This window comes from Eurypyga helias, unplaced genomic scaffold (assembly GCF_000690775.1).
Source record: "Eurypyga helias isolate BGI_N326 unplaced genomic scaffold, ASM69077v1 scaffold16250, whole genome shotgun sequence".
NCBI lineage: Eukaryota > Metazoa > Chordata > Aves > Eurypygiformes > Eurypygidae > Eurypyga > Eurypyga helias.
Window position 1 is genome coordinate 44,442 of NW_010224502.1, and position 12,437 is coordinate 56,878.

The 12,437-nt window shown below is 39.1% G+C and overlaps 1 protein-coding gene across 1 annotated transcript in view; it reads right to left on the minus strand.

The window, feature by feature from the left end:
- Positions 1 to 12,437, minus strand: part of CNTN1 (contactin 1) — a gene marked incomplete at its 5' end in the record, with an annotated part of 69,990 nt that overhangs the window by 43,425 nt on the left and 14,128 nt on the right. The window contains 8 exons of the mRNA XM_010161750.1: positions 1,705 to 1,832; positions 2,324 to 2,474; positions 4,103 to 4,220; positions 6,780 to 6,904; positions 8,047 to 8,228; positions 8,384 to 8,480; positions 10,722 to 10,928; positions 11,949 to 12,044. Of these exons, the coding sequence (XP_010160052.1) occupies positions 1,705 to 1,832; positions 2,324 to 2,474; positions 4,103 to 4,220; positions 6,780 to 6,904; positions 8,047 to 8,228; positions 8,384 to 8,480; positions 10,722 to 10,928; positions 11,949 to 12,044 (1,104 nt within the window). The remainder of the gene's footprint in view (positions 1 to 1,704; positions 1,833 to 2,323; positions 2,475 to 4,102; positions 4,221 to 6,779; positions 6,905 to 8,046; positions 8,229 to 8,383; positions 8,481 to 10,721; positions 10,929 to 11,948; positions 12,045 to 12,437) is intronic.

Below are 12,437 nucleotides of genomic sequence, written 5' to 3' on the forward strand. Positions count from 1 at the left end.
ACTGCTTAACACCAAGAATACAAGGATGGCACAACTACTGGCTTTTGCAGAATGGAGCAACTCATAGTGCACTGGAGCAACCTGTTAACGTCTTATCTCCGAAGACTTAGCTATGGACACATGCTTGGGCTATTTTCTCCATTCTAGTACTGTGCCTGTTCATTCAGCATTTGGTTCTACCCTCAGTGAGTTTCTAAATGTGTACGTAAAGTTCTCAGAAGTTACTGAAAGAGTGCTCCAGTGGCAGTGAACAAGCAGCATGTGGGGAAAACCATCAGACTTTGCAGTGCCTGTCAGCTTCAGATTTAAATTTTTAATTTCCGGTAGTCGTGGGCAATGCCTGAGAAGTTTTATGGGCCATACAATGTGCTTGGGAATACCATTTTCAAAGCATTCTTTGTCAACACTCATTACGGTCCACAATGTGAAAATAATTCTGTAATATGTCATCTGCTGTGATGCAAGGGAGTTTTAGTCTTTTGGGTTTCCTTTTTAGAGGAATCAGAGCAGAATTCTCCAAAATTTAAAAATTCTTTATACCTAGTTTATAAGATTTATAAACATACAGTTTACGTGTTTCACTGTGAGACTTTAGCATGCAAATGTTTATTGTGATTACAGAAGGTATGATACAATTATTAAGGGGCTGTATATATATTCACATAATCTTTCAAACTAACTAAATGCCTGAGGGTAATATTAAGACATATAGAACTGCAGATGATGATAAAAAGTAACTGCAAACATTAAACAAATCTGATGAATCAAAATAAAGCCTTACAATTCTTTTGGTACAATAAATCTAGTATAAGTCAGCCAGAAAAAAATGCTTTCACATGATCTGGTGATGCAGATGAAGTTTTACATTAGTATATCAATATTGTGGCATTGAGCTGTCACATCCAACATGATTTCTGGAATAGACATTAAAAAATGTTTGATAAATGACACTTCTGCTATCAGTGATACTTGATAGATTCTGTTGTTCATGAATGTCCTCTTTCCAGTTTGTTTTCTACAGCTGTTTATTTATTTGACATCATATTTAAAATACACAATTAAGGATATCAGTAGACAATCTGTAAATACTAACACTCAGAAAGAAAGGGAATTTAGTAGTGTGATTCTATAGCTATATGACCCTATCTCACAAACTTAATGCTTGTTTCTTTAACGGCAATGCTTTCTTCAACTTGCTTACCTCAACAAGAAGAAGAAAAAAAACCCAACCACAAACAAAAAAACCCCACAAAAACCAAACAAACAGGAAGAAGAAAAAAACAAACAAAAAAAACCCCTAAAAAACCCCACCCCAAAACAAACCAAAAAAAGAATAACGAAGGTCAGTAAAAGTCCCATTTCTGTTTGAGTCATGTCCTGAGAATCATACCTTAGCCTGAGCGCTAAGCTACCAAATTGAATGAATGCATTAAAATGTGTCAATTTAATGGATCAGATTTAATAGTCTGTTATTGAAAAATCAACCCTGAAAATCGAGATGCAGTCTCAGAACTGGTGTGAATATACCCAGTTTCTACCGAGCAATATGCTTTAAAAGCACCAATTCATTGTTTAATAAGCAACTAAATTAGAAAGAAAAGATATGAAATGGTTTACAAAAGTAGTGCTACTTTGGAACAAAGATTAGTGATTTTGCATTAAAGGATTCTACCTGAAACAAACTAATGCAATTTAGAGGTTTACCTGTCATTTCTAGAACACCGGTGCTATTAGCTTTTCCTCGGTTATTTTCTGCAAAACAAGTGTAGCGACCTTCATCCAGCTTTGTGATATTGATAATTTCAAGGCTCCCATCATCCCAGATACGTATGCTATTGAAAGGAAAAAAAAAAAATACATCAAGAGAAATTTGGTTTTATATTACAAAGCAATACTTTGAGTGGAATTGTAGCAAGTGAAAGAACAAACCACAAACATCTCTTGGAAGCTCACATTTAACTACCGCATTTTTCAACACTCCTATAGTAAGAAATATTTAAATAGTCTGTGGCGTGATTAGATGCCTCACATTGCTGGAGGAAGAGCACTTCCCTCCACCTGTAGTCATACGAATTTTTTTCTTAGTTTTGTGGTACAATTCAATTCTAAAATGTGAACAGCACCAAACAGACTGCTTCCAGTTGGAGATCCTGCTAGTTATTTGGATCAATCCTGGCAGTAACATTTTGGCATACTGTTTTCCTGAAATGACATGTTCTGCTGCCCCTGAAGTCTGCAAAAGTGAGAACTAGCCTACAGGATAAATAGAAACAGAAGGCAGCATTTTTAAGACTCACAGTGTCCACTAACAGTCAATACTAACCGGCTCCCATTCACAAGCAATTCTGTTCCTTTGCTCCAGGAGAATTTTGGTTTAGGAGCAGCTTTCGGCTTGCATTCAATGATTACACGGCCCCCTTTAGCGGCTAGGATTTTCTTCTTCATAGGGTTCAGTTCAAAAGTTGGAGGTGAAGCTGAAAGGAAAAAATAACACAAACATTGCTGTTAGGGATGTTTTCCTGCCAAATACAGTTTGTTTGCAACATGAAGTAAATGACAGAACTGTTGAGTTGTGCAAAAATGTCCATTATTGAGACTGGTGAGAAAAAGGTAGTAACACTACAGAGATGTGCTGATAAGCAGATGGTGATCTAAAGGATTCAGGAAAAATCATTATGTAGTTCTATGTTGTGTTACACTAGAGGTTTCTTTCTGCTGAATTCTGAACTTCCATCTAAGTTTAATCTAACAAGATCAAAGTCCACTGAAATCAACAGAAAGTTCCTCCCTTTCAAAGGCCTTTTGATCAGCCCTAATAAACTTCAGATTCCCGGAGAGCAGTTTCTGTAAAAAGCTGCTCACTCAATCATACTTTCAAAGAATAGTTGGGTTGACTTTTCACTGGTTTTAACCCCCCCCTCTAGCAAATTTAAGGTTGTGCTCTTCCTCTTTGTAGTTTTCTGTTTGGCCAGCTGGTCTTAGGTGCACTCTCAGATGTACAGGAGTAAGGAGACATGATTGTAGCAAGCACCACAGTAATGCATCTGAGTTCAGACCTTTGCTTACTAATTTTCTCTTTATTTTTAAGCAAATAAAAGAAAAAATGCTTTTCATTATTTTGCATCTTGGTGTACTGTCATTGTCAATCATGCCAGCAAGTGTGTGTACAGCTTGTGAAATTGGGGATCATAGTTAATTACAGCAGAACAGAAAAAAATTCTGATAAACATCCACACATTACCAACACTGAATTTTGAAAATGTGCGTGCAAAAAGTGCTCATTTCTGGGTAATCCGGGCTGGTGGTGAGTACATAGTAGTGGAAGAACAGTTAAAGATAAGTACTGTTGTGCAATGGGTTGGGGCATTCAACAACAGTTTAGCTCTGGGGAAAGGCTAGAGCAAGCATGAGATGGAAAGAATCCAGGGTAACTACTGCAGGGAAATCTCCTTGGAAAGCCATGTCCCATCCCAGTATGCCTGCTCTAATGATAGCAGTAAAAACGCCGGAAATTAGGCCTGAGCACTCTGGATCTGAAAGTCAACCTTTCAATAGGATGGTCCTTAGGAAAACACAATGGATTACTAGCTAGATCCGGCCATCAAATGGAGCAGCTATATTGCACACAAACACTGCAGCTGCTCTTAAAGGGTTGCAAAAGGCAAAAGCAATGGGGAAAGTGAAGAGAAATATCTTCAAAGGCCTGGTGACTGACAACATGGTTTCTAAAAAAGCAGATTTTGCCCCGCAGAGGAGTGAGCAAAGGTGAGCAAAAGAAAGCAGTCAACCACTTTTGCAAGCTTGAGAGGGTAGACAGCAGCTCTGTCCTTCATATAATTTCTGCACTAACAGTTACTCTGAGATTAACAGCAGCAGTCAAACATCAGAAATAACACAGCAAACATTCCCCACAGATTAGCTACTTGATTCCTCAAGTCACTGCCAAAACCCAGCTAGGGAGCAAACATACAATCCTCACCTAGTCTGAGTGAGGGTTCCTACCTTTATCCTCACAGGAATCTGTTACCCAGCAATGCTTGCAAATACGACTGCTATCTTACTCAAACCTCAAACAGCAAATAGAGCAAATAATCCCACTGACCCACAATCTTCAGTTCAGCATTTGCATAAATAATTCCATGCGTGTTTTCTGCTATACATTGGTACATGCCGGCATCGTCAAAGCTCAGACTTTGTATTCTTAGTTCACCTTTCCGGAACTAAAACACAGAATCAATAAAACAACAAGATATTCATATAGACTATGCATGCTGAAGAATTCACAGCCATCCATGTTTCTGCATTTTATTTTAGTGACTGTTCAGAAGAGAGTCCCTCACACAACATTCAGGCACTGATGAGACTTTATTTTACGCAGGTTACATTTCAGACTTTGTGATAATGTGTTAACATTTTTTTTAAAGAAAGATTCAGTGTCAACTGATATTCTTCTGGAAAATCATAACTGAGTGGCACTAGACACATCTCTTCTTCAGTCCACCATTACCACACCAATACAAACTCTACTGATTTAGAAATAAGAAACCAGAAATGAAATTAATTTTGTGCACATACGCTTAGTTTTGCCATGCTTAGTGTATTATATTTTACAGACACTGTTTTACAAGAGTGAAAAGGCAAAGTGAGTCCCAGTGAGGTAGTTTTTCAGTAGATTCTTCCAGGAGGTAGTATAAATTATTTTCTATTACTTTGTTTTAGTATAAAAAGAAAATTCAGTAAATCAAAATCAACTATTTGATCTATTTCTAAAAAAACTGTATAAAAATGCACAAAGTGCAGTGTTTTGTAAATTACAAATAAATGTCAATCACTTTTTGAAAGTTCATGTTGTTAAATTCTGTTTCCTGGTGAAAATGAAGCTGAAAAACTTTAAACTTTATATATGAATCAACTGAATTAAAGGCTAAAGGTATCCTGGGATGCCTTAAGAATAGTGTGGCCAGCAGGTCAAGGGAAGTTATCCTACCCCCCTACTCTGCGCTTGTGGGGCCTCACCTGGAGTACTGTGTCCAGTTCTGGACTTCTCAGTTCAAGAAGGACAAGGAACTGCTGGAGAGGGTCCAGTGAAGGGGCCACTGAGATGATTAAGGGTCTGGAGCCCCTTCCATATGAGGAAAGGCTGAGAGAGCTGGGTTTGTTCAGCTTGGAGAAGAGGAGGCTGAGGGGGGATCTTATCAGTGCTTATAAATATCTAAAGGGTGGGTGTCAGGAAGATGGGGCCAGGCTCTTCTCAGTGGTGTCCAGTGACAGGACTAGGGGCAGTGGCCATAAACTGGAAAACAGAAGGTTCAACCCGAACATGAAGAAACACTTCTTCACTGTGAGGTGACAGAGCAGGGGAACAGGCTGCCAAGAGAGGTGGTGGGAGTCTCCTTCTCTGGAGACTTTCAAAAGCCGCCTGGACTTGTTCCTGCGTGACCTACTCTAGGTGATCCTGCTCTGGCAGGGGGGGTGGACTAGATGATCTCTAGAGGTCCCTTCCAACCCCTACCACTCTGTGAAGTGTATGAAGTAGTGGAAGATTAAAAGAATACTATTTATCTGAAAAAAGAATAGATCAAGGGAATCATATTCCCAGTACTGTTTTACTGAAAAATATTTAAATCAGATTTTCTACACAAAATCTTTGTTTTGTGCTAAGTGAAATACCTAAGTAAAAATTATCTAATTTAGAAACAAGATATATTCTCAAGGAAACTTAAGCATTTTTCCTATTTTCCATTTGGAAATCGTAATATTAACACACAGTATAATCTTCTGCTGAACTACTGTAGAATTCCACACTGATTTCTGCAATCCAGTATGCAGATTTTGTCAGTGAAAGTCAAGTGCAACGGGGACCATCAAGCAACTCACTTGCTAAATTACTTGTTTGTAATAACCACCAAAGGTAGAAAACAGCATTGTTTTTTTCTAGTTTAAGCCACGTCCATATGGCAGATGGTGATACTCCTATTCTCCCTCCAACCTCCCACATTTTTCTTAAATACACAGCCAAAACAATGCTGCCTTGTTGCCGTTATTTGTTTGCTTTCCAAGACCAGTGTCACCACAGCTCAACAGACGCAGCACTACACTGTGCCCTCTTCTATCCTCTTTGTTCATTAATGGCGTATCGCACAGCACAAGCAATGGATATTAAATATCTTGTTGAAATGTCTGGACAGAAAAACTACTTTGTTTAAACAACACATCCAATGCAATACACTTGAATTAACATATGGTACTCATTTAAACTTCAAATCACCTAAAATAATGGAATTTTGCAATATTCTGTGGCTAGAAAAAGTATGAAAAAGTACATGATATAGGAGCACCACTGATCATTTTAAAATGATCCTTTCTTCTCTTGTCTCTACTGACTCCCATTTTTTCTTATGCTTTTAGACATACCCATGTGGTAAAAAAGGATTATTTTTAGAGTGAAGCCGATAGACATTTTTTATCCAGGGAGAAAAACATAGCATTTACTTATAAAGGCCTGGAGAAAAAAGGATATCCAACATGTCATAAAAAGGCAAGTTCACAACTTAGAGGTGAATTTTAAATAGTCTGAAGAAATGCACTTCAAAACTGAAGAGAAGATAGAGATAAAACTTTAAAAAACATGTTTTAATCCCTAATGCAAACGGAATCAGCGAATGTTCATATCACTGTAATTCATTTTCTTCTAACCTTTTAATAATGCATGTTTCAAAAAATCAAAATTTCCATTGGCTAAACAATCAATTCTGTGTTAACTATGGCAATATACTTACCGAGACACCGTTCTTCAACCACCTAATTGTTGGAATAGGCATGCCTGTAGCTATACAAGGCCAGTATAGGTCACTGCCTATATCCTTCTCTGTGTCATTAATATGTTCCACCCACTCAGGAGAGGCTGAAGAATAAAAACCATGATACTTGTAAATACAGCAGAGGCACATTTAATTAGCATTTACAATCTATGAATTCCACGGCTTTTTCCATGATACTTCAAAGGCCACACAAAGGAATGATAACTCAGCAACACACCCGCAAAAGAAAGAATGAAGCAAAGATGTTTTTGTCTCACTGACTCAAAATTACTTCAAACTATTTCTATGAGAAGAAAATATGGAATTGAAATAATGCCATAATGAATGTCCAAAGATAAAAGATGTTAGTGCTTACAGGACCTGCGTAAATTATTCAGTAACGCCATAAAAATGATAGTTGAATTACATGAAATCAGGCAAAATCATCTATCTACTGAAAGGGTCTCCAAGGAAAATATTCTCTTGGTACAGAGAAGATATTTAGGAAATCTATACAGAAAATGTCTCAGCTTTCACTAAGCAAACAAATCTATTTATTAGTTTAACCTATAGCAACCAGTAACAACCTTCCCATGTCCCTTTTGAATTTATCCCACTGAAATTCAAGCACTTAACTAAGGAAATATTTGGCACAAACAGTGAAAAGAGACAGAAATCTTCCCAACGTAATTCAGATGTTACGTACGATCTTTTCATGTCACAGTTTTGTGGCTAAGTCTCAGTCAGGTTCCTTGGGATGATTCCACTATGAGCAATAAGACACAATGTTTTGGTTCCCTCATTTAACCAAACCCATAAGGGGAAGAGACAGAGGCTGAAGTAATAAAGAATTGACTGTAGCTAATAAGGGAGCTAAGACTGCTAGAAAAGGCAAACAAAATGAGGAAACAAGAAAGCCTAACAAATCTAATGCTGTCTCCTTCTTCCCAGCTGTTATTTCAAGTACTCTCAGTGTATTTTCTGTTATGCATAATTGTATTAATTGTAACAGACACTGCTGTCAAGGTGCATATACAGCTATCATAACCAAACTGAGTAGTTGTTCAATTAATACACAAATGTTATGCCTGCCATTCAGTTCACGAGTTTTCATTTTGCTCTACTGAACAGCAGTGTGTCAGGATGATGCAATGAGTCAGCACTGACATCGTGTGAGAACACAACAGATACTTCTGATCTAAGCAAAAGCGACATAGATCATGAAGAATAAAATTGTTCCACCTACCTTGTACATAAACTCTTGCTTGATGTTTATCTTTTCCTTTAGAGTTTTCAGCTTCACACTCATAAAGGCCTTCATCTTCATACTGAATATTGAAGATCTTAAGAACTGCCCCAGACATGCTTATCTCAGCAGTGGCTGGCATGGGTTCAAGGTATTTACTCCATCGAAGTTCAGGAACCGGACTTGGAAAGGTACAGGAAAGTACAAATCAGCACGTTCAAGAACTGGCTGGTAAATTGCAGACTACAAAAAAAGCGTTTGATGATGAAACATGTATTTTCATTCCCTGGAATATGAAAGCAAAAGGTGCTCTACAATAACTTTAAAACACACTTACTTCCCAAGAGCAAAACACTCCAGTGTCACATTTTGCCCCAGGAGAGCATACGTGTCCTTGAACTTCACCTTGATATCAGCAGGATATAATTTTGCACCTAACATGAAAAAAGAGATTCTCAGAAAAGGCATGGCAGAAATACATTAATAAGTATTAAAACTTCCACACTTAAGAAAACTGTTCTTAAAAATCCAGACAAAATTCTTCTTTAGAGTGAATAAATAGCCATGAAGTCTGGTTTAGTCCCGAACTTTTAAAGGCAGAATTTTTTTGTTCAGCAACTAGTTATCTTCCTCTGGTAATGCCTAACAGTTTTACAGCAGAATGCTTTAACAGAAACTCATTTACTTGCATTTGCAGTACAGTGATGTACTCTGTTTGTGGGTAGGCAAAAGACTGAGTCTCTCTTTTCCACAGATTCTTTTACTGGGTGGAGTATTTTGAATTACTGTGAATTTAAGCCTGATATTATCTTAGTAAGGGTATGAAGGAGCTAAAGCCAGCAAATCAAACGTCTTAATGAGGGCACAGGGATGCAAGTGTAATCAAATCTACCTACTGGTGATCCCTGTAGGACTCCTTGCAGTTCTTCTAGATGAAGATCTCAGTGTGAGTACTGGCCATGGAAAATGTGGACAAAGATCACTGATTTGTAATTACCCAAATTCAATCACAGTTCTTCACTGTAATGTGGATCATTTAATGGATAAAAAGGGCACTGAAATCCTGATAAGCAGTTTATGAGACTCTAGTAACTGACAGTCTGAAGTGGCAAAAGGGAACTACTTGGAAAACATGCAGTTTTCATGAAGAAATGCAGAGACTAATCCAGTGACACAAAGGCACAGAGGTGTCTTGGGGGAGTGGCCATGGAACACAAAACCCTTAGGCCACTGTTGGATAGGAAATTTCAACAGAGGAAAAGGATTTTCCATTTTCATGGGCAATTTCCTGGGAAAAAAAATAATTCCTGAATCTGTTCATCAACTTTTACATACAGTTTCTGTTTACAGTCATATCCCTTAGAACTAATGCCAAAACCAGAAAAGATATTAAAGATTTTGGGATGAATACAGGGGCTTATCACATAAGAGAGATGGGGACTGGGGGACAAGAATTCTTTTTTATTTCTTTTTAATTTGATGATATGAAAAAAAAATTGTAAATTAATCTGGGGAGATTTCATAAACAGAGTTTTCATTGTGGAGGGAATGATTTGGACCTCTGTATCTGGAAAACTAAGTAACATTGTGTAGCAGCCATTTTAACTTGCCATATAATTCCCTTTGCAGGTCTGAAAGTATTTATGAGTGACAAAAGGTGTTCCTCAGGGGTCGGTATTGGGACCACTCAACATCTTTATCAGCAACATGGTCAGTGGGATTGAGTGCACCCTCAGTAAGTTTGCTGATGACACCAAGCTGTGTGGTGCAGTCGACATGCTGGATGGGAGGGATGCCATCCAGAGGGACTTGGACAGGCTGGAGAGGTGGGCCACTGCCAACCTCATGGAGTTCAACAAGGCCAAGTGCAAGGTCCTGCACCTAGGTCAGGGAAACCCTGAATACAAGTACAGGTTGGGTAGAGAATGGACTGAGAACAGCCCTGAGGAGGAGGACTTAGGGGGGTGCTGGTTGCTGAGAAGCTCAACATCACATACAACATGTTCCGTGCTGGCAGCCCAGAAAACTACTGTATCATGGGCTGCATGAAAAGAAGTGTGGCCAGTCGGACAAGGGAGATGAATGCTCCTTTACTGTGCTCAAGACCCCCACATGGAGTATTGCATCCAGCTCTGAGGGCCCCAACAAAAGGAGCGAGTCCAGAGGAGGCCATGAAGATGCTCCGAGGGCTGGAGCACCTCTGCTATGGGGACAGGCTGAGAGAATTGGGCTTGTTCAGCCTGGAGAAGCGAAGGCTCCAGGGAGACCTTACAGCAGCCTTCCAGTACCTGAAGGGGCTACAAGGAAGCTGGGAGGGGACTTTTTACAAGGGCCTGTAGTGACAGGACAAGGGGTGATGGGTTTAAATTGAAAGTGGGGAGGTTTAGATTAGATATCAGGAGGAAGTTCTTCACAGAGAGGGTGGTGAGTCACTGGAACAGGTTGCCCAGAGAAGCTGTGGATGCCCCATCCCTGGAAGTGTTCAAGGCCAGGCTGGATGAGGCTTTGAGCAACCTGGTCTAGTAGAAGGTGTCCCTGCCCATGGCAGGGGTGTTGGAACTAGATGATCTTTAAGGTGCCTTCCAATCTAAACCATTCTATGATTCTGTGATTCTAGCAAAATTACAATGCAAACAGAACACTGCATGTACATAGTATTTCCAATAAATACTTACGATCAGACTGTGGAATAAGTGGAATAAATTTACTGAATACACTCTTTGTTATTGAAGGGCTGGACACAAAACACGAATAATTGCCCTTATCTGATGCTTCTACATTTGCAATGTAGAGGTTGCCGTTTGTCTGTGACACAAATCGTCGTTTGTCCAAAGCAATGAATACTGGGAACTCATTGAGAAGCCAGCGGTAACTGAGATCATCTGGAGAAAAATATTTTCTAGTCAATATTAAAAACCAGTACTATCAGATACTTAAGGCACAGAATACTGTCTGCACAGAAATTACTTCACTCTGATTTCTAGCTTATAGATCTTTTCTTTGGGAGACGCAGCTACATGACAGAAAATAGACGTGTCTCAGTAGCCAGCTAACACCTTTCTACAATGGCCATCGGGGTGCTGCTCCCATAAGTGCAGATTACTGGGGACCCAGCTACAGTGTGCACGGCTGCCCTTGGGCACAGTCTTCCCACAGGAACAGGAGAGGGGTGGGAGGTGATGGGCAGATGATCTTGATCTCGCACAATTGAGAAGCTGGGAAGCCTGCACCAGTCTTGTGATTTAGACAAAACCTATTTTAACTAGAAATATGTCTCAGTTCTTCAGTTCTGTGCAATACTTAGACACAGGGTAAGAAAATTAAAATATTAGCCCATTTTACATGGCAAGATATGCTAACAGCCAAATTCAGCCCTCATGATGGAACTGCTGCTGCTTGAAGTTGCAGGCATAATCCTGCAGAGCGTTTCAGTAGCTAATGATGACAAAAAGGCACTTCCAGAGCATAAATCACCTCATCTCTGACCCTCTGGGTGTGCCTACTTCTGTTCCATGATTTTAACAGGAGCCCATGATCGTTTCTGTTGAGTTGACTCCATAAGGTGGAATGAAGCTGGGCCCTGTCCAAGGCCAACAGAAAGTCTGTGATGACACAGGGATATGCACTCAGGTCTTTTGAATGGTAGGCCAAGTCCACCCTCTATTACCCAGATTAGTCTGAGTAATTTTATTTGTAGTATTGAAACCTATTTGCAAATTCAAAAATACCCGTTACATACAGTCAACTACAAGCATTTATTCAAAATGGAAACCTAACCTAAATGGTGATTCTCAAGCTTCATAAAAGTTACTGTTTAAGTAAATGGAAAGGAAATTTTTAGAATTAAGTATTAGTCTTCTACTCTTAAGCAGTTGAAAATGAAGCACCTTGAGTTGAATTACCTGGGTAGTGGTAAGGGGGCTCACAAAGAAGCACTGCTCCAACTCCTTCTCGTACTTTAACCTCATAGCGTTCCTCAGGTGGAAAAGGATCCAGATCTAGTTTAAAAAACAGAAGGGGGGGAGGCAGCTGGGGTTTTCACTATAATATTTTTTATTATGTTTTTCAGCCCTGTAGAGATTAATATAGAAATACAATAATATATGATAGATAGGTGTGGACCCATAATGCCAGTTTTGCCCATTTTAACTTTTTCATTATCAAGTGCAATGAATTTTTAAAAAATATTTTAGTCATCATAATCACAAATGCAAGTGGTGCAGATAGCATCCGTAAGAGCAATCAGAAGAGCTACAGCTACATTTGAAGAAGGAATCCCAGGAAGAGAAAGGAAAAGGATTTTAGGTTATTTTTCAATTGCCTTCTCTAAAATGCAAGTTTAATTCTCTACTGCAACTTGAAGTGGCTTCTTTAAAATGACATGGCTGTCC